The 23,564-nt window shown below is 42.9% G+C and overlaps 1 protein-coding gene across 1 annotated transcript in view; it reads left to right on the plus strand.

Moving 5' to 3' along the window:
- The window catches only part of LOC146782716 (extracellular calcium-sensing receptor-like), a 134,390-nt gene that overhangs the window by 33,982 nt on the left and 76,844 nt on the right, over nucleotides 1-23,564 (plus strand). Inside the window, exons 2-3 of the mRNA XM_085637204.1 lie at nucleotides 3,306-3,597; nucleotides 10,962-11,792. Of these exons, the coding sequence (XP_085493330.1) occupies nucleotides 3,306-3,597; nucleotides 10,962-11,792 (1,123 nt within the window). The remainder of the gene's footprint in view (nucleotides 1-3,305; nucleotides 3,598-10,961; nucleotides 11,793-23,564) is intronic.

Genomic DNA, 23,564 nt, shown 5'->3' on the forward strand with positions numbered 1-23,564 from the left:
ACATGTTTTGTGGCATCATCGACTTTGTAAATAAATAAGTATCTAGTATCTGTTAATGCTCAATATAGAGCCACTCTGGCCGATTTTTCGTTTTTACCTTGATTTTTCAGTTTAATCTTATAACACATCTAATCTGTTTTATTTTTACTCTTTCTATGTTTATTGCTCACATTTCCTCTACACTCACTATTTTCGCTTTTTAGCACCTCTAGTCACTATCACTTTAAAAAATCCCAGTAAGTTTAAATAGTCACGTCTTATGAGTCACTGACGTATCCATGGTTGAGAAAGCCACGCATAACAACCTGACTCGGTAAGCTCGTAACGCTCGTTGACTTTGGCTGGAATAACTCGCGTAATTCACTAATGTTTTTTCTATGAGTAATCGAGTAGCCTTTTCTTGCACTGCACTGTACTTAAATCACCATATCTGTTCTGTTGCACACTTTTCCACTTAGAATAAGACGCGCGTGGTTTCGTTTGTCTCTGAAATATGCCGAGAAAATCAGCACCAGTACCGGTGTTCTCACCGTTTATCAGCAAGACTTAGACTAAATTTGTTCTTAATAGCACCAACACTTCCCTCAATTTATTCACTAGCTCGTAAAGCACGTGGTGTTTGGCTGTTACTACTCTTTTTATCCAACCGTGAACATTCACGTAGTCTCCTGTACATTACTAACATTTGTTCTTTTCTCCGTTTAAATCAAGTTGCGCTTTCCATTGATTCACTCACATGCAGTTTGACTGCAATGATCTATTTCTCTATTCACTGGCCATGAGCATGCATTTTTCTTTTAAACAACACGTCTCTGTTTCTCGTTTTCTTGATTCTGAGCACCAATTAATTGTTTCACGTTTTAAAATAACAGTTTGTTCGTTGATTTAGCAAGGACTGTAAGATGAAATGCCTTTTTACAATTACAGTATTGGCTTTTAAGACCCCTTTTAAGACCCCTGATGAAGGGTCTTGATTGGACCCGAAATGCATTGGGTTTGCAAACATTGACGTTGTAATTGAATTGCCAAGAATGAATTTCGCATGGAGTTTAATGCCCCCGAATTGGGAATAAAACTACTGAAGTTATTGAATATTTGCCTTAAGAGTGATTTATAGAGATCTACAAGATTAATTGGAAGATAGCAATTTATTTGCTTATGCAACAGTGCTCACGCCAGCAGAAGGAATTAATCCTCATGCACTTTTGTGTAGTGTTGAGGAGGTCCCAGATTTCTGTGGCGTGTGGGAGCGCACATTGAGGAGGATGAAGTGCAGTGGTTTGTGTGTGCTGGTGTCCAGTGGGCTGGGGATTGCTGTTGGAGTCCATAGGTGGGTCAAGGTGCAGCAGCAGTGTCAGTAGGAGATTGGGACTTGGGTGTTGCTCGGTGTCGAGAGCTGGAAGCTGTTGTTGCATCTGGGATTGAGTGTATGAAGAGTGGTGAGGTCTAGAGAGGCAGGGGATCGGGGGACCTGTTCCCTGGCGCTGGTCGCAGACAGGTCACAGACAGGCACAGACGATTAAAGACAGGCTCGCCTTTGGTGCGCCTTCGGCATGCCGGCGGCCCGGCAATGCAGCGGCCACCATTGAGTAGGGGTTGGGGAGGGTGATCAGCTGAGAAGTGGCAGTGACACGCTGGGGGAAGGTGCTGTGGCGGGAAGCACAGAAAGAGGGAGTGAGAGGGGCAAAAGGGAAAAGAGGCAAAAGAGAAGAAAGAGAGGCAAAGAGAAAAAAGATAAAAAGAGGCAGAAAGTGAAAAAAGAGGCAAAGAGAACGAGAGGCAAAGAGAAAAGATGCAGAAAGAGAAAAAGAGGCAGAAAGGGAAAAAAGAGGCAAAAGGAACAAGAGGAAGAATGAGATAAAGAGGCAAAAAGAAAAGAGGCAGAGAGAAGAGACCAGAGGACACAGAGCAGAGCGGAATAGCAGAACAGAAGAGCAGGGTGCCCTTCCACTAGACCACCATGGATGAGGCGCAGACAGGAGCCTGCAGATAGAGGAGAGGCTCGAACACCTACCTGGCAAGAAGCTCAGGCTCAAGGGCAGTCCCTTAAGGGTGGAGCTGTGCAGGGGAATAGCAGGGACACTGACAAGGAAGGTCAGAGGTCTTGCTCTTCTTACCCTGTAGCGGGTCACAATTAAGTAGGGGTCAGGGGAGGACAATCAGCTGGGAGATGGGAGCGACACGCTGGGGGTAGAGGGGCTGCGGGGACAGCAGTCGAGGGGAGGGCAGGAAGAGGGAGCGAGAAGGAAAAAAGGGAAAAGAGGCAAAAGAGAAGAAAGAGAGGCACAGAAAAAAGAGGCAAAATCCCAAGGCAGGTATTAAGAACCTGGGGTTATGGTTGGACACACATTAGGCATGGAAACCTTGGCCACAAAACTCTCCCCATGCTGCTATGGACATTCTTAGAAGGCTCTCTAAAATATTACACCTGCTCCCCTTCTTTTCCACTCGTGGTCCAGGCATTAATTCTCTCCCGCTTGGACTGCAAGAATTGGCTATACCTAGGAGCTCAAAAACTGTTAGCAAATAACTGCAAGTAGTGCAGAATGCATCAGCCTGAGCTCTGCTTATTGTCCCCAGATGCAACTCTGCCCAGCAGGCCATGGCCACCCTCCACTGGCCACCTTTCCAACAGAGGGTCAATTTTAAAGCCTTATAGATTGCTCATAGGGCACTCTGAACAAAAGGCCCTGGACACTAAACAGAGCCCTCTGATCCACCAATGCCTGCTTGGCCACTGTTCCTTCCATTTTAAGAGCATGAAGCAGAGGGCGGCCCTTTGGCTACAATGTGGCCAAACTATGGAAGACCATCCACCTCACGATGAGACTCACAGACAATGAACTTGGCTTCCGCAAACTCCTAAAAACTTGTCTGTTTAACAAATAATTTCCCCCTGAGCTCACTGGCGCACTCTGTGTTTCGTTTCCAGCGCTGGGATGCCAATGGGTAGACATGCACTTTAGAAATGCACAAAGAATGGAATAGAATATTCCTTCTGAACCCAGAATGATATAAGATGTCAGTGAGCTCCCATTCTGGAACAAAGGTACATGACACAGGGAGTGTTGGTGTGGCCTGTTCAGTAACACGTTAACTGTTTTATGGATAAAGTTTCTTTAATGTTTTTAACTGATTTCCTCCAGTAGGGGTGTGGGTAAAATCACTAACAGAATAAAAAAAATCATATAATGTTGGAGGGCAAAGACACAGATGGAGACTGGGCAGTGAAGGACTAGAACGACTTGCAGCCATTGCCTTCACTACTGTAAATGTCTAATCTAAATACCCTATATGCTCCACAGGTTGGCCTCCCAGAACTACCAGTGGTTCCAGGCATTGGTGTTTGCTATTGAGGAGATCAATAGGAACGTCAACCTCTTGCCAAACGTCACCCTGGGATTGTGGTTGTTTGACACCTGCTCTGCTGTATCGAAGGCCCTGGAGGGCACCATGTGGATCCTGACTCAAAAACAAAAGTCTGTTCCAAACTACATGTGTCAGATGAAGGCTCAAGTGGCAGGCATCATAGGAGACTACAGTTCATCTAACACCATTTTGATGGCCAGATTGCTTGGCCTTTACAGGTATCCTCAGGTAAGGATCAGGACATAAAGGTGATTTACAGGTATTAGTTTGAAATGATAAAATGCTGAGGTCGTCATAGCAGAGAGAGCTCCACCTCCACCCATCTTGCTGAAGGCTGCTCACCATAATTAAAGTTTAGTACCATAGTTTTATTTCTTACAAAAAAACTTCAACCCACGCAGGGCAATCATTTTTGTCAGAAATGAATAGCAAACAGGCTGCAATGTCATGAATACCCACTCAGCGTTTCCTTTTGTCTTTCTGGAAAATAAACCACAAGAGCAGGGGATTTGTTCCTCAGAAAAACCAACAAAAGCCCTTGTTACCTCCTTGATAATGGGACAGTTACTGATTTTTCCTGTCGGATTCCTTCACACCTCGCATGCGAATTTTGTAGGGAAAATATGGTTATAGAAGACCACTCTCAAGGGGCCAGACCTCCCAGCACATCAACTATAGTGTCTCTGTGGCAGAAGGGAAATTGAATTTATTACCCACTGGCAGAGGGGGGTGGAGGCTCCACCTTCCATTACCCAGAGGCTAAGCATGGCTGGAGGCCCAACAGTTTTAGGTAGAGCTCAGGAGATGCATTAACCTAAGTAAAGCCCTTTTTGATATTTCAGTTCTGACTGCAAACTTGATTAAGGGATCCTCTATTATTGTGAAATCACATTCATACCTTTAGGTTTCAGTCTCACATAGTTTACACAGACAAAAGGCATTACATCAATATTCTCAATTAAGATTAACATGTTTCTAGACAACAACCCTACTCATTTTAACTCTGGAACACATTTAGCTGTCTGTGACAGATTCTATCATCAGTAAACAACAACATTGTCAATCACGATTTACTTGTTTCTAGTAAGGCTGCTCAATAAACAGTAAATAAAGGAAGTGAAATGCATCAGGAATCTTAGTCATTGCTTTTTAGATGTGTTAATCTCACTTTGGATCAACCCACATGACACCCACAGTGAGTTTCAAGTGTCAGCCTTGACACATTGCAGTATTTCTTTTCACAAGCCTCTACCCAGTTGCTTTGCAATGCATGCATGATAAGGTGTGCTTGCACTGCAGTGATACTGATACTCATTTGTTCTCTCATTTGTACTCAGCATAGGGCCGATGATGCATGCTGATCACCGGGCCAAGCACTGCTCCAATCTGGCTCCTGCTGAGCGGAGGCAACAGGCAACATTGCTTATCCTTCAGCCTTGCTGAAATCTTTGTGGGGTGCATGGGGGATAACTAGAATTATAGGGCTCAGTTGTAAGATAAAGATTCTAGCATCTTTGCAACTGGCATCAACATCCACAGTTCACATAGTCTTACACCTGGTGCTGCTGCCATCCACCCAGAGTCAACTATTACAATAGTCCTGGAGACACTTCTCAAATGATACTGTCTGTAACACCAACCACCATCTGGCACTGTGAGCTGCCACAACCAACTTTGAGTATTCCAGTACAGCGCTCCAAAGACAGACTCCAGGTGCCTAGGGGGTATCTCTGTCTACTGGGAGATGGAAGTGGTGAGGGCTCAGTCATATGCCAAGTAACAAGCTTCAAGCAGAGCAGCCTAGAGATGGCCCTGAACATAGACTTGTCATCTGTTCAAGCTGAACTTCCAACAAACATCCTCAACATATATTCTCAACAATACATGATCGTGTTGGGTTGTCTCTTCAAGGTGTGCTCCTATCGTCCTGTCTTTTCAGACTGCTATTCAAGGTCATGGTCTCAAAACTGTGCTTCAGTATGGACGACTTTGCAATGGCTACTAACTTTCTTTGCAAAAACATAAACTTTAAGGGTTTTGCTGCAAAGACATGTATACAATATATGTCTTACTTAACAAAATATTGCTCCCTGCCATAGGGTTCCATAGGGCTTCCTTTCCTTAGGGAAGACATACATATAGGGTTAAGGGTAGTGGTGGCTTAGCTATTGGTTTTAATATAGATAGACATCTATACATAAACATAGATAGAGGAATATGCCTTCCGGGATTGTTTTTGTGCAGTAAGGTATCCTACAACACAGACACCCTTGAACAACGGTGCAAGGGTGCCTGCATTGGCACTAAGTTGCCTAAAGTGCTCCAGCACAGGCGAAAAGGCAGAAATGTGCCATATCGCCTTACACATGGCACATTCCTGCCCTTTCCCTATGGTGCAGTTCAGAAAGATGACTTGCTGCGCTGCCCTACACAATAGTTTCATAAATATGCCCCCCCGTCTTACATGCCCTGCGTAACCTGGGTACCATATACTAGGGACTTATAAGAAAGTCAGCAACTGACAATAAGGTACATCCAGTTTAACATACCATTTGGATGGGCCAGAACACTGGTACTGAGGTCTGTTTAGAAGTCCTCAGTGCACTCTCAGTTTTGAAAAAGCAGCAGCTAGTTAAAATGGGGTTAAAAAATGTGGGCAAAACTGCAAAATGCCTGTTCCTTTAGAATAACCCTTCCCTCCATCACCATTAACCACCTGCCTCTCTGACATGCTATGCCCCTGCTATTTCCCTTGCTATCATGTCTGCCACCCACCACTAGACCATTTCCTGATGATCTTAGACTAAGACATAAGTGTTACCTGAGGCAATCCCAGTCTTCTTCCATCCTGCATGCTTCCCAAGGCTGCAGACCTGTTCACCATTTGGGCCATGGTATGTGAGACACTGTGGCAATTGGCAGTGTGCTTGTGATCTTGGTGGCTTAACCATACTCATAGTAGGGCCTGATAAGAACCTCTATATTCAAGGGGCACTGGAGGAAAAGCTGCAAGTGCGGTAGGGATGATTGGTTATGTTGAATGGCAACATGCCACCAGTTAAAGCATTTCTATGCATGTATCTATGTTTTCTGGTATGTTATTCTAGTTGTCTCAAATGGAGTGGGCTGGATTTGTGGACATTTTTGAGTTTGGGTTTCTCTATGACATTGTGTCTGTTAGTCCTAGCAAGAGGCATTGTGCTGCAAATGGGTATATAGAATGCAGCGGCTCTGAGGCTGTAGGACTCCTGTGCAGGAGACTCGAACACTAGATGAAAGGAAGCTCAGGATTTCTCCAATTGGCCAGTAAAGCAGCTTAAATTGATCATGTGAACGACCCAGTACCTGACTGTCACGTGCTACGTAACATCAATTTTAATTCAATATCCAGTACCAAAACAGTTGCCGTAATCATAAAAAAGGAACATAGATAGGTCTGTAATTATGGGTGCCCTACTATCTTCTCTTCCTCTATTTTTTCTTCCCATTTCCACTAATCTTGTCACTCCCCTCCCTCTTCTCCTATCTTCTTAACATTTTATCAATACCTTTTAAGTTTCACCACACACCACTCTACCTTCCATCTTCTCTCTTCTCATGCTCTCTCCTTTGTTATTATTCCAGCACACAGTTCAAGTTGCAGCTACTTTGCTATGTTCAGTTCGAGGCATGGCAGAACCACTGCTTTCCGAAGGTAGTCTGGAAAACAGAGCTCTCCCTGTAAAATTCCAAATTATCAGCATGATGAAGAAGGTCACAGGACTTGAGGCAACTAGCAGATTGCAGCTTCCTCACAGTTTGTGAAGATGGTTGTGATACCCCATAAAAATATTTCTCTTGAAAAGGTAAAAATAAATCTCTGTGCTACAGATGCATAGAGTTTCTGTTCAATTGGTCACCTCTTAGTGTCTTTGTTGAAAGGTCCAGTGCCTTCAGAAAGCCATTTAAAAACAATAGCTTAGTAGACATCTAGCTTCACTTCTAATAAGTTGTTGCAAAAACCAAAACCCACCTATCACAAGAAAATGCACATCAAAGGCCATATCAAACAAAGTGCCCTGGAATGCAACGGGCCTGTGTGCCAACTGCTTCCGACTATAGGACACTTTGCTGTTACAGAAGTGGGCACCGACATCTGTAATCTGGATCATGGAAAAGCAAGATGTGCACCAGCACAATCGTGAGGGAATATTCCCTCATTTGCAGAGATGTGGCTACATGCAATTGAGGCAACCCATAGCCATTATACCCTCACTGTATTACAGACATGGATGAATGCTAAAGGAGCTGTCCGGAGCCAAACTGATGGAGCACAACATACCTCTTGGCACTGTTTCAGTGTGTCCCTCATGTGCTTTTTGGGAGGAGGCCTGGAGTTTATGGGACTTCCAGAGAAACTGCCTGCATCCGCTGCCTCCACTTGAAGCTGTGACCAATCTGCCTCAAGTGAAATATATCATACTGTGGACTCAAATTAGGGCACTTGTTTTCAAACATGATCTCTCCTCAGTGACAACACATGCTATCAGATTCACAACTATGTTGAAGACAATGGGTCTGAGTCACAAAGGTACACTGGAGAGGAAAGTCTAACTTTACGACTATCGGTATTCACAAAGGGCATTTACTACTCGTAAATGCCCTTTGTGAATACCAAAATTTGAACTTTACAACTATGAGTTTTCACAACGGGCATTTATGAGTAGTTGTAAAGTTAGACTTTTCTCTCATTTTACGTGTGTGCATTGGGCCCAGAGTATTGTATGTGTAATCGAACACACAGTCATGGTCGGCACTGGACAGATTGAGATAAGGCTGCACTTTTGATTGCGTAAACTGAGACCGTGCACCCAATGTATTACTGTAGCCTGGTTTATATTCATACAATGCTTTGTAAGTATATTATGAGAAAATATTGAACATGAGTTCCTACGCTTATCCCATTCTTCCATGTAGTGTTTGATAAAACAGGCAAGTGTGGATATGTTCTTTCGTATCAGACTTGTTCTGCAAGGTATGATAGCTCAGGGGACTAATGCACATTATCTGTCTCTTTACATATAAACGTTATGTTCTGAAATTGGTAATGGGCCTTATAATAAAAGGTTGGTTTTAAAGTCAAAGGGCTCAAAGTGTTAGGTGAATTCCTTTTGCATTCTCAAATGCTCAGACATTGTCACATCTTACTTTCGGCGACCAAACTCAAAATAAATTATTTCATTTGTGCTCCCTTTAATATGGCTGCATGAAATCAAGCTTGTTATGCAAGTGCTTTGCATACCCAGGCACACGTACAACAACGTTTTAGAACATTCCCTTGGAGCACACATTAGTTTCTAGAAAATCTTTTAGTTAACAGAATTTATGCAGCTTATTTGTAACAACATTTCAGTTCCAGACAGTGTAAAACAAAAGTGATAATGAGCATGCTGTGAAATCTTAATATTACACCCTTCAAAGATAATTCCTGCTTGTGTGTATTGATAATGCAAAAGTTAAGGATGGTTTTTGCACCACACAAACTTGAGTTTCCACTATGTCCATATTGATGGCCTTTGTCTCAAACTGAGGCTAAAATCAGAGAAGAGAAATTTTGCAAACCATGAAGGTTTATTAACAAATTGGTAAAGTTATAATCTCAAACCAAATCGTTTAAAGATAAATAAATTGTCATTTGAATACAACATGAATATAATTCACGAAATTCAATTCAGCAAATCCAGGTACATGCTCATAAGGACAGAAAATGCAAAGTGAGATAATATTCTTTTCTCTTCAAAGGGAACTCCCCAATGTTAAGCTAAGGTTGAGGGAAAGTTTGGAACTCTTTTGAAGCAGCACATGTCAGCAAATGTAGCAATGAAAGTAGAACCAAATGAAGGCTCTAATAAAAAAAAGTAGAAATGCACTTGCTCTAGAAAGTACTTCTATGATCAAGAATAGAAAGTTCTTTGGATCTCACACTGGATAGAGACGGGATATCCACCTGCATAGGGAGACAGGGGCAGGTCTGACTAACTAAAATCATTTCACACAATTAAAACATGACATTCTATCTGAGAAATACATTCCACAGATTCTCACAGAGTAAGAACTAATCATATATCTGTGTGCTCTATGTGTATGGTGTCAACCTCCTTCTCACTGATAATACCATGCCAGATTCTTCCATCATTGGGCCTTCACAATGTCTCGCAAAGCAGGATCCACCTCCTCTGTCTGCCATCGCGTGCAAGTGCAGAGAATCATCATCCAGCCAATTAAATGCAACAAAAATGACCTTCACACTTCAAAGTAAAAATGATTTTACAATTGATTCTGGTGCCTGAACAGAGCGAAGGTTGATGTGCACCAAGTAAAAATACAACGTTAATGTTAAATTGAAGTCGGGCACCAGGGCCCATTCATGTCATCGTTAGGGTACACATTCCAAATACAACTTTTTTTCTTTCACTAAATCTAAATGTAAAATACAGGGTGTACAAATGTAAGTAAAGATAAGGCATGTTGCAAGTTAAAATATTATTAAAAAATATGATGCTTTTGTCAAACGTATTTATTTAAAACTAATTCTATAGGAAAATGATAACCAGAATTAGTAACAGACCTCATGCAGGCATCATACCCAAGGAAATATAGTACAGACCACAATAATGTGTTCATAAAATATTATATTGGAAAGTGTGCCGAATGAGGATTTTTAACATAGGAGGCGTGGTGTGAATTCAAATTGGATTTTGACTTCCTAAATTTAGGCACAAACAGCAAAACTATTAACTATAGGTCCAATCTACTCTCATATTTATTAGAATATCATAAACGTTTGGTAGGAGAATTCCCAAAGTGCCTTGTCTTTTACACACAATTTGGTTGAATTTAGCACAGCCTTTTTTTTCACTAATGTCTTTAAGGGATCATACATGACATAAATGAGTTTAAGGATAGTACTTAAAATGATGAAAACATTTAAAAAGCATATAAGAAGGGATGGCTAGATCCAAACTTGATTCAGAAGTAAGATACAAATAATAAAGTATCCTTTTTCAAATATATTGGACACAGGTTAAACTGTCAAGAAGAGTACTGCACTGGTAAAATAGATGCAGAAACGTTTACACACATTGAAGGTTTGTTTAAAGACAGTGCTACTTTGTACTCATGTATTTGAAATCATTGATCTAGCTAGAGGCACAAAGTTGAATATGCCAGCTTTATGAGATTACAGTACTTTCTTCTAAAACAGGTTTATATATGGTCATACAGGTTGGGTTATTTGATCCATTTTCATTGCAAAAGCAGCTTTTGGGAAATTGGAATTAAGATGTATCATCTATTAAAAATGTTGGTTATTGGAATCATTGTTGCTTTCAAAATGAGAGAAAATATATTTTTAAGTAACTGGATATGGAAGCTATAAACAATGATATTTGCTTTCACCCAGATGACATCTGTATTGTTGTGTTATGGATTTTACGCACAAACTGTTAATCTTTCATTACACTTGGAAATATTTCTCATCTATTATTACTTTAGATATCACAGAATTTATGTTTGGTAAATACATTGTTGTTTGATTTTCACAAAAAATGCAGGTCAGTTATTTCTCAACCAGTGGAATCCTGAGTGACCGGAACCAGTTCCCTTCCTTTTTCCGGACCATCCCCAGTGATGAATCCCAGTCAAAGGGGCTGGCACAGCTAGTGATAAACTTTGGATGGACTTGGGTGGGTCTGCTTGCCATGGACAATGACTACGGCCAACTAGGTGTTCAAACCCTGAAGGAAGAATTGGCAAATGCTGGGGTGTGCTTTGCCTTTTCTGAGACAATTCTCACATCTATAGCTCACAGGAATGCCTATCACATTGTCCAGGTGATTAAACACTCATCTGCTAGGGCCATTGTTATCTTTTCTTCTGAAATTCACCTTCTACCTATTGTTGATGAAATGTTGAGGCAGAATGTCACTGGGAGGATCTGGATTGCCAGTGAGTCTTGGTCAACCTTTGCTCTCCTGTCTATAGCAAAATACCAACAAATCCTGGCTGGGACGATTGGGTTTGCAATCCGCAGTGGAGCAATGCCTGGATTTAAAGAGCATCTGAATAGCATTCACCCATCAAGGTATCCAGAGGACACTTTTATGCTACTATTTTGGGAGGAAGTTTTCGGCTGTAGGTGGTTGAACAACAAAAATATTTTGCATTCTTCGAACAACACAATAAAGCTATGCACGGGAGATGAGAATTTGGAGAGTCTTCACACTAACTACAATGATGCCTCCAGTTTTAGAGCAGAATACAATGCTTACACTTCAGTGTATGCTATTGCTTCAGCTTTGAAGGATCTGATGTCCTGCAAGAGCGGAAGAGGACCATTCAACCACAATACCTGTGGAGATGTCAAGGAGTTCCCACCTTGGCAAGTAGGAATATCTGTTAGAAGTTAAGAAATGTATGCATGATGCCTTGTTCAAGAAAGTTATTGAATGATTAATAAAAAAGGCATTCAGTAGCTACAAAAATGAAAAAGATGTGGTGTTTCACAGTATTAGATTCAACCTAACAGAGAAGCTAATAAAAAGAGGTATCTTATATTCCATCTCCTACTGTTTACCACATATGTTCTTCAAGGGCATCCCAAAATTAGTATTTTAGAGCCCTCACTTACCTAGTTGGCATGCTTTGTTTTTGGGTTCAGCTTCACGCTGGGTGGGTGATGCAATGTTTAGTGGGCCCAATAATCGCAGAAGGTGTGAGGGCACTTTAAATGAAAGTTCTTTTCACTGACCATTACCGTATTTGGTGCATAAATTATGTAATGGGTGTATGTGAAAAATTAGTGAAATAGTTGTGCAAATTAAAATTGTCTTAGAAATCCCCCATGCTCTCACTTTGTGTCGTGGGAATTCGTGCCAAGATTAAAAACAATCAAGAGGACCGAGAGAACAGTTGTTTGGTGGTCTCCTGCTCTAGTCTAGATGCTCTAGTCTACATGTTTTAAGCCTGAAGGTGCCCAAGTGTCATGTGGCATCATATCAGAATCAGATCTAGTATTTACCCTGCCCTCAAGTGCATAGTGTACACCCTGTTATGAACAATCCTAATGCTTCCAAAGAATGTGCTGTATTAATAATATTTTTTGTAACATAATTTAGATAAACATTATTGTCCTACATGAGAAACCCAAACAACGAATGGACAGTTGACCCAGGACTACCGTATATGCACACTCTGTTCGAAGTAAGCTACCCTCTACAAGTGAAATAATTTAAACCATGATAAACAACGTTGCACCACATTCAACATATTCATGTTCATTTAAAAAAATAGCAATTAGCCATGATGATTTTTGTAAATCCAGAGTATTCCTCCTTTATTCATACTTCTTTTTAGCACTGTAAAAGAGAGCAAACGTGTTTCATCCTAAAATATGTTGAATGTGGTGCACCCTTGGTTGTGATGGGTTAAAATATTATCTTACATGCGGCCTAATCTTAGCAGACCTGATAATAGTGATGCACTAAGGACTGATTTGCTGGCAGTCATCATGATAAAAAAGATATTTGACCGGGAACAGTACAATATTTCCCTTAATATAGATTTTCATCACTACATTTTTGTTAAAACACCACAAACAGAAGCCGAAAAGCACTTAGAAGTAAGTTGCGCTAAAAACTAAAAACGTTACTTTAGGTCACGCTGATGTCATTTGGGATGTCATCAGTAATGTCATAAATGGTGTCATAAAATATTTCATGAGTAGTGTCATATGTGAGTATCAAAAGCAGTGCATGGTATATATATAGATACGGAGATATATATATATAAATATATATAAATAAATATATATTCAATGCCCAAAAGGTGCCCGGTAGGCGAAAAGCACTCTGACGCCAGCAATTAAGGCAAAGTCCTTTTATTGGTATGGGTGCTCACAGCTTACTGAATCCTTTCACGGTCTTCATACCACTTGTGCCTAACGCGTTTCAAAGTTTATCAACTCCTTTCTCAAAGGCGGGTGGTGGGGAAGAAAAGCACAATCCGGGACTTTACAGCTCCTTAAGTACATGCTAGTGCGCGCCCCCTGGCTGGCTGCTATGGATTAGTCAGCGCAAGGTGTTCTAGGCGTTGAAGTCCCGGCCGGAAATTAGTTCCGCTGTATTCGTGAAAATTTTCCGCTGGTAAATTAAAAGCTCACAGATGAGCCTCAGTACGAAGAAGCACCCTCCATCCAATGTTGGCACCCCACATAGCAAGGCTGATATATATCAACCCTGTGGCCCCCAGGGATGCCGGGGTGGTGCACTTTCAGCGGCAAGGCTAATATCTTCAATGCTCAAAGGATGCCCGGTTGGCGAAAAGCACGCTGATGCCAGCAATTAAGGCAAAGTCCTATATATATATATTACCTACTGGCAATCACCAGTAGGTAGTTATAGGTAGGACCTAATTTCCATAGGAAAAGCGTTTATTGATTTGCCAATATCTTTGGCGCCGTTTGACAAATCTTCGTGAAAAATTCAAAATCCAGTCAGCTCCTGTCTTGAAAGCTTCAGGATGATTTGTCAAGGGGGGGGGCGGAGAAAAAAGTGCCGTCCCAAAACGCGGAATTACACCAAATTTGCAAAAAGGTATGTCTTGGTCCAGAAAGTGACCTTTTTTTAAATGATGTAAATCCGTTCAGTAGTTCCTGAGAAATTAAAAAAGAGCTTCACTCTGATTGGTTGTCAACACTCCAAACCAGGAAGTGTTTGCAGCCATCTTGTGACTCGGAAATGTAAAAGAAGGTGGCCACACAGCCCCCCTTGTAAAAAAATATTTTTTTTAAATCCGGCATCTCACCGGAGGCCATGCCCTTCAGGACACAAGTGGACTTCATCCCCCGTGCAGAAGTGCGCCAAGAGGCGTGTTTGCAAAGTGGTGTAAAAAGGGGGCGTGGCATTGGACCACCTCTCTGCAATCTAGATGTGTGGCGCTTACTGGAGGTGCCTGGTGGGCTAGTTGGCCCCCAGGGACCCTCAGTATTCAAGGGGACTTAATCCCCCAAATTAGAACACACCAAAGGGCGTGTTTGAGGAGTGCTGGAGAAAGGGGGCATGGCCTTTTTCCACTTCTCAGCAATCCCACTGTGTGGGGTTTTTACTAGAGGTAGGAGGTAGGCTAGTTGGCCCCTGAAGGACCTCCAGCAGTGAAGGGGACTTCAATCCCCATCCAAGAGCGCATCAGGGAGTGCATTTGTAGAGTGGTGGGCAAAGGGGGCATGGCCTGCTCTTAGAACTTAGCAGTCCTGCTGTGTGGGACTTACTGGAGGTAATAGGAGAGGTAGTTGGACCCCAAGGATGTCCTTGGGGGCCAACTACCCCTCTTGTTACCTCCAGTAAGTCCCACACAGTAGGATTGCTAAGACGTCTTCGGAGGCCATGCCCCCCTTTCTTTACCACACTGCAAATGCGCCTCCTGGCAGACTACGGGATGGGGGATGAAGTCCTATTTACTCCTGAGGGGCTTTGGGGGCCAAGAATCCCTACTGGTACCTCCTGGAAGCCCTACATAGAGGAATTCCTGAGTGCTGGTTGGAGGCCCAGCACCCTTTCTCCACCACCCTGCAAACGCGACTATTAGTTAAAGAAGGGTTTGCAATGTAATAGGTTTCGCATTTGCGAGATTTAGAGCTATTGGCTTTGGAAATACAAAGTGTTTACTAATGTTTTTTGGAGTGGAGTGGATGTACGTTGGTTGTAGTGGAATTATGTGGTATGTTGTGCAGTAAAATTATGTGGATAGTAAGTATGTGGTATTTAGTGTATAGTAATTATGTAGAGTGCGATTATGTGTTATGGAGAGTAATTATGTGGTATGGTAGTCTGTGTTGTGGAGTAGTAACCTCAGGTTTAGTCTTCCTCATTTCCATAGAAGCTCAACTATGAACTCAGTGAGACAAAAACATATGGAATCACTATGGAGCACTTGTGGATATAGTCAAAGGGATGAGCAGGGCCACTGGAATTATGTGACTGTTTGGTTGCACCGACTTTCGCACAATTATACATTTTCTGCATTAGCCACATAATTCATCATCTGCACCCTAAACTGCTGATTTGAACAGAAAAAGCCTTGTTTCTAGCTCAAACGTTACGAAAAATGCAGCGACAAGTGTTACAGCGTGGTGGAAGGCCCTTTGCAAACATAGAATTGTCAACTTTTACTTATTGCTAAATGTGGGTGTTAAATTAGTACTAATGGTTTGCAAGCCACTCTTGATTCCCTCTGCGCCTCTCTTGCCTCTTTCTGCATTTCTGTTGCTTCATTCTGCAAGTTTCTTTCTTTTTCTAAACTTCTCTTGACCTCATTCTGCAAATCTCTTGTACTTTCTGTACCTTTCTTTCCTCTTTCTGCACGTCTGTTGCCTCTTTCTGCACCTCATTTACTTCTTTCTGTACTCCTCTTATATCTTTCTGCACAATTTTTGCCTCTTTCTGCACCTCTATTCCTTCGTTCTGCACTTCTTTTGTTTCTTTCTGAACCTGTCTTGCTTCTTTCTGTACCCCTCTTGTCTCTCTCTCCACCCCTCTTGCCTCTTTCTGCACTTCTGTTGTTTCTTTCTGTACTTATCTTGCTTCTTTCTGCACCTCACTTGCCTCTTTCTGCACCTCTATTACCTCGTTCTGCAGTTCTCTTGCCTCCTTCTGCACTTCACTTGCCTCTTTATGTAACTCTCTTGCTTCTTTCTGTACCTCACTTGGTTCTTTCTGTACCCCTTTTGCCTGTTTATGCAACTCTCTTGCCTATTTCTACACCTCTGTTCCCTCTTTCTGCACCCCTCTTGCCTCATTCTGTACCTCTGTTCCTTCTTCCTGCACCCTTTGTGCCTCTTTCAGCACCTCTGTTGCTTCTTTCTGCAGTTTTCTTCCTCTTTCTGCACCCCTCCTATCTCTTTCTGTATCCCTCTTGCCTCTTTGTGTACCTCTCCTACCCCTTTCCGCACCTCTTTTGCTTTGTTTTGCACTTTGATGAATACAGGCCCCAGCTAGGCCCGCAAGTACAAAGGATTCGCCCTTCTGCGTACAAATACTAGAAGGAAGTTGGCACGGAAACTGCAAATACAAAGACAAAGTTTATTAACCTTCAAAGGTGGTCCTACAACCTACGCAACACTCTACAGTATTGCACAGAGTAGCACACAGAACTTGTGCGCATGGTCCCCTTTTATACACAATAGAGGGGCTCATAAGTAGGCGGATACAACATGAAGCAAGATTTGTGACCTTATATAGACATGTTCAATACATGATCAATAAATGGGCGGAGTTAACAGTTCCTAAGACCCGCGAAAACACATTCGAGCAAAGCCTAATTAGTAACAGATGTGGTCAGTCTTGAACATGCACCAAACGTACAAGGGGCTATTTATAGACTGTTGCTAGGCAGATCTCAGGAGTGACTGGCGAAGAGGTAGGACTCTTCTCGTGCAAAGCACATGGCTTCATGGCCATACAAGATGGCGGACAGCTAAACAAAATGGAGTCTGAACATTAGTCAATATAAGCAGAAAACGTAATTTAGAGATGAAGAGCACATGTCTTCAGTGAATGCTTAATCATATCGCTGTTTTATTTACAACAGACGACCCTTTCAGCATTTGCTGAAGACATTCGGCTTGCCAGGATAATCAAGATAATCATCATTTATATCGATTCTCAACATTTCAGTGATTTCTTTATTTATGCTCTTTTGATAGGTGACATCAGCAACAGCTTCCTTATTGGGGATACAGAATGAAACACATAAAGAACATATCATAGGACCACATTGAATACACATACAACATGTGAACAAAATTGCTACAATAACACATAAACCAGTAAGGACTTTCCATCCCCATGTAGTAATTAAGGTCCAAAACCATCCAGAAAAGGTCCAAGTACCATTTTCTGTATGAATGTCAGCAGCAATGTTATGCAATTTATTAATGGCTTGATAATCTGATGGCGTGTGATCAGGGATGAACACACAACAACTACTTCCTATAATTCTACATGCTCCACCTCTATCTGCTAACATAACATCTAATACCATACGATTCTGTAATGTAACAATTCTAGTGATCTGCAATTCTTCCGTAATATTCCCAAGAGCAGCAGCAGTTTGATTTGTCACAGCCTCTACAACCCTAGTTAATCGTCGAATCTTCCTACTATTCAGGGCAGCTCCAACAAAGAAAAACAATCCTAGATTAAAATCAATATACTGTTGCAAACTAGTATCCGTCTGGTCAACATCATCAACAGATAAAGTGAGTTTATACCTATTTACAGTTACATTGTTTAATAACTTCAAGTCTTTATGATAAGACGCGGGTGCTAAGAATACAGGGGGTAATAAAAAGGCCACATACCATACCCCGGACCATCCGGCTGGCAAACGATAGTAACCTTTATTACCACATACAAAATAGGTATTGTGGGAGGCCAAAAAGGTACTGTTATTTAATCCATCTATGTTTAGTACAACAATGCAATCACTGACACCAACAGGAATATAACCAACACTTTGGATACACATGTCCGCTTGGGCTTGTGCCACTGAAATTACAAATTTCTCATTTCCCTGAATGTCTCTAGTATTCGTAAAGATGTAGGGAATTGATTCATTGTCTGGTCGATATTCTTCCCATTCCCATATTGTTCCATTGGCTTGTGGGTAACCTTCTTTATCCTGATGACACTCTTTGTTAAGTCTGAAGAGTAATCGTCCCACTGTAGGTTTCCGTGTGGCAAAAAGCAAAGTGTACCATGCTCTACGAGAGCCGTTATGTGAGAAAGGGAGAGGTATAAACGGTGTTCCCCCTTTCTTCTGATGTGCTGGCATCATTCCACATATCCAACAATTGGTAGCATTCGTGGCAACGTGGGTATGATGCAGCATCTGGATGAAAGTATTATTCAGATAGGATTGCCGATGCTTCAATTCTTGATATGGAAGGGTGTAGAAATAGTGCTCCTCAGGAACTGGAGTAGACACAACAAGCAACTCACGGGCAGGAATTACATCCTCAACAAACCACGTGGTTATGGCAGTAATCACTATAGCAACAATGAACCATATTGCACAAACATTTTTCTTCTTCTCCATTTTCAAATAAGTGTCCATATCTTCCTGAAACTAAAGGGTTGTCACAACTCTTCCCCCTAGGCAGCGGTTGATTTCTTCACCATCGGGCCAAGACGGGTGTCACTACACTAATGCAGGGCTGATCCCCACCCCTTGCCTCATTGGCTCTCCGTTTCACTAACCCAGGGGCTGCTCTGAAAACATATTTATATACTTCAGAAATTCACTTCCTCGGTCTGAGGTGATATCTTCTTACTCCAGGGGTCGATTGGTCCGGGAAGAGCTCCTCAGCATCGTCCGGGTCCACAGCATGGCCTTTCTTCGCAGTCAGGATGTCTCGATGGTCGGTCAATACAGCAGGCTCCACCAATCCGGGTGGCACTCTACGACAATGTATGGAGTGAATCCAATTCTTGCGGTTAGAGACCCGGACAGCCATTCTCGTTGCAAGCAAAACCTGCTCAGGACCGCACCACCTTGGTTCTAAGCTGCTCGTCCTTTCAAATGCCTTTATCAGGACTAGATCGCCGGGCCGAAGATCGTGGCCTTCACCTGTGGACCGGTCAGGGAGCGCTTCTCGAACCTGTTGATGAATAGAGACCAACTTATCAGTTAACTGTGCCAAATAATCACTCATCATTACACAAGGTACATCATACACTGACTTCGGTTTCGGTGGGCCCCAAATGTTCATCGGACGTCCAAACACGATCTCATATGGCGTGAGACCGGTTCGAGAATGTGGCACTGATCTGATTGACAATAATGCCAGGGGTAAAGCATCCGGCCAAGTCAGAGAAGTGGAAGCTAGTATTTTCGCTATTTTAAGTTTCAAAATACCATTATACTTCTCAACCAATCCCGCAGACTGAGGGTGAAACACTGCGTGGAATTTTTGAGTAATTCCCAATCCTTTCAGGACATACTTGATAACGTCCGCTATAAAATGAGGTCCGTTATCACTCCACAACAATCTACAAACACCATACCGAGGGAAGAACTCCTTCAATAACACCTTAGCTGTAGTAATTGCAGTATTGTCTTTCGTAGGGTATGCCTCAATCCATTTACTGAAGGCACAAACCACTACTAGAACTTACTTCAGATTATTACAGCGTTCAAGCTGAATATAATCCATTTGCAAAACTTCAAAAGGTGCAGTGGGTGTTGCAAATCCTCCTGCTGGAGTTCGCGTCCCTTTTCCTGGATTGTACTTTAGGCAAATCATACAAGTTTGCACCACTCTCTTTGCCATGCAAGCAATCGCTGGATGCTCCCAAACTTAGGTAAGCAATTTTACAATTGCGGAAGCTCCAACATGTGCTAGCCCATGTGCCATCTGAACCATAGGTTGTACAAAAGCTATGGGTAACTTCCATTTATCCATTTGCTTATTTCTTCAACAACCTTCATCATCCAGTTCTCCGTCAGTAGACCATTGCTCCCGTTCTTTGTCGGAAGCTGTCCTCTGTATCTCTAACACTTCTCTCCTAGCATCGTGCCATCTTTCTGCCTGCAACTTCACAACATACTTTGCAGTAGTGTCAGGCTGCATCGCAGTGTCCCGTGCTACTCGATCCGCCAGAGCATTCCCTACTCCCACTCTATCTACCACCTTCTTATGTGCTCTGCATTTAACTATGGCAATCTTCTTAGGATATGTTAATGCAGTCAAGAGATTGTGAACTAACTCTCCGTTCATTATCTGTGCTCCATGTGACGTTAGAACCCCTCTCTCCTTCCAAAGCAACCCAAGGTCATGCGCTACCCCGAAGGCATAGCGGCTATCCGTATAGACGTTTACACACAATCCTGAACTAAGCTCTCATGCTCGTGTTAAAGCTATCAGTTCCGCTGCTTGAGCTGATTTCTGCGGTATGCTTGCTGTCTCCACTATTGTTTGTAGCGTGGTGATTGCGTACGCTGCTGAAGTCGTACCATCTGGTAGCTTCAGGCACGACCCATCTACCCACAATTCTCCATCTACATCTGTAAAGGGCGTATCCTGGAGATCAATACGACCCTTTGTCTGTTCCTCAGTTACAAAAATGCAATCATGTGTTTCCTGTGCCTCAGACTGAGTCTCCGGAAACGGCAATAATGTGGCCGGATTTAGTGTTGCGCATCTCTTCAATGTGATATGAGGAGCCAACAACGTCAGCTCATATCCTGTTAGACGAGCACTAGTTAAGTGCTGCGTCTTTGTCTGATTCAACAGGGCGTCAACAGCATGGGGGACCAGCACTAATAGCTTATGAGATAATACAATTCCTTCGCTTTGGCGTATTGACACAGCTGTCGCCGCGACCGAGCGAAAACAACCAGGCAACGCTCGGGCAACAGGATCAAGTACTGCCGAGAAATATGCACAAGGGCGCTGCTTGTCGCCGTGCATCTGTACTAAAACTGATAACGCACATCCATCTCTTTCATGTACATACAATGTAAAGGGCTTTGTATAATCAGGGGCGCCTAACACTGGTGCTGAACAAAGGGCTTGTTGTAATTGTTGAAAAGCGCTCCCACACTCGTCTGACCAGGGAAGGGGAGTTGGAGTGTCTTTCGTCAAAAGTGCCAACAGTGGTTTAACTATGTGTGAAAAACCCAGTATCCATTGCCTACAGAAAGAAGTGAGTCCCAAAAATGCACGCACATCCTTCTGCGTGGAAGGTACTGGCGTGTCCAAAATGGCTTGAATGCGATCTAGTGTTAGTGCATGCCCCTCCTTAGACAAAAGGTGACCGAGATAGGTTACCTTTGGTCTACAGAATTGTAATTTTTTCTTCGAAACCTTGTGATTATGTAAGGCCAAAAAGGAGAGCAAAGATAACGTGCACTTCTCACATTGTTCAGGAGTATCGGCCGCCAACAAGATGTCATCGACATATTGTATGAGGGCCACCCCTTCAGGTAAAACAAAGGAATCCAACTGCCTTTTCAATGCTTGGCTTTAAATACTAGGACTTTCTGTGTACCCTTGAGGAACTCTACAAAATCGGTATGAACGATTGCCGAAAAGGTATCGACTATCAGGATGAATAGGAATCGAAAAGAAAGCATTTTTTAAATCAATAACAGAGAACGTGGTTGCCGTGGGCGGGACAAAGGTAAGCAATGCCGTGATGTCAGAAACCACTGGGTATTGAGGTATCACTATCTTATTCACTTCCCTCAAATCAATAATAAAACAATAAACCCTAGTATCAGTGTCTTTTTTCAAAATCGGAAGTATAGGACTATTGCAGACATTGTATGGAACTTCCTCCACTACCCCCACCTTAATGAGATCTTGCACTATCTGCATGAGTGCCTCCTCCCCCTCCTGCGAAATACGATATTGAGTTAGGCGTGGTAATACAGCTCCCTCCTTTACCCTAATGTGTACCGGGGGGATAACCATCCGTCCCACATCAGTATCCGAGGTGGCCCACCGAGTGCGGGGTAGAGAAGCCAATACGGTATCCTCCACAACCACACACATCCTTCCTGTCCTCGGATAGTTATCGTTTAGAATCACACGCACTCCCTCAGGGGAGCAACGGATTGTAGCTCTGAACTGTTTAAGCATATCCAGTCCCACAATGTTATCAGGCGTGTTCGGGGAAAGCAAAAACGGACAAGGTGTAGAAAACTTATTAACATGAAATGCAAGGGGTTGTGATAATGGGCTAAGTGAAGGTGTGCCATAGAACCCTATCGATGTAACCGTTAAGCCAGACAGGGGAGCCCTCGGAACCAATTGTTTGGACAAAGCGCTACGAGTAGCTCCTGTATCAAGCAGAAACCGATCCGTAGAGCCCAAAACCTGTGCTGTAACATAAGGACCCCTCTGATCTACTGGCACTTCAACTGATTCCTCCTCCCATCCTACGCACTCCTATGCATGCTGTGAATCGTGATACCCAGGGCGTTCACAATCGGACATTTGATACTGGTTTTGTCAATCAAACACATTAGGCCCATCACGGGGCCGCATATTAGAATCAAATCGAGCACGATCAGTTAAATATCCTCTAGGTCCCGAGAAACCTCCTCTACCTCTCATCGGCCCCTGGCCACGCCCCTGGCGCTGTGCCTGCAATACCGGATAATCCCGGGCCCAATGACCCAACTGTTTGCAATATGCACATTGATCCTTAGTTACATCTGGGCGACCAAAAGGGGGACCATAAGACCCTCTTCCACCTCTCTCAGCACCCCGGCGAGGCGGTCCATACACTTGCGCTAACATCACCTTCGTTTTTAAGTCTTTTGACTTCTTTTCTTCGTTACTCCTCGCTTCTTGATCCTGACGCTCATAATACTGAGCCATCGTCAGGAGGGATGCCGGAGACGATGTGGTCCAAGAGCTTTCACTCGCTTTTAATCGAGCTGCTACTCCTGGTAATAAATTCGACACATATTTATCAACAAAAAGATGTCGACCCGTATCATCCGTGAGTGACTGACCGCTAAAATCATGAAACGTTTCCTCGAATCGCGTAAAGAAATCAGAAACGGATTCATCAACGTTCTGTTTGCATGAGGCTAACATGTTCCAATCAATCTTTTTAGGCGGGATAATCGTTTTCAACTTAGTCAAAATAGCAGCTGGGAGGTCTAAAATAAGCTGAGGTGGCTTTTGCGCGGGTTTTCTTTCCCTATCCTCATCTTCTATATCAGACCATTTCGCCTTAAAGGCTGCTTGATCATCTACTTTCCATACGGATCTCCACATATCCGGTGGTAAAATAAGCCCAAAGAACAAATCTATGTCTGCTAAGGTCATGGTACAAGAATTTAAGGCCCCCTCAACTTCCTCATAAAAGGCGGCAGGATTCTTTCGGGGATCGGGTAGTGCTTTCTTTAATGCCATAACATCAGCCCTATGCCAAGGAGTGTAAACCCAATTGTACACAAAATATCCTCTAGCATCGGGGGAAGACATATCCGAACTAGTTCCCGCTCCCTTAGGAGGAACGTACAGAGGCGCTGCCTCTCGCATCGGCTTAGTATGCACTAATTCAATCTTATCTGAGTGAATGATAGACGACTGCTTTCCGCCTGTATTCGGATTCGATTGCTCCTCCTCCTCTCTCTTTTGG

Source organism: Triturus cristatus, chromosome 12 (assembly GCF_964204655.1).
Source record: "Triturus cristatus chromosome 12, aTriCri1.1, whole genome shotgun sequence".
Classification (NCBI taxonomy): Eukaryota; Metazoa; Chordata; class Amphibia; order Caudata; family Salamandridae; genus Triturus; species Triturus cristatus.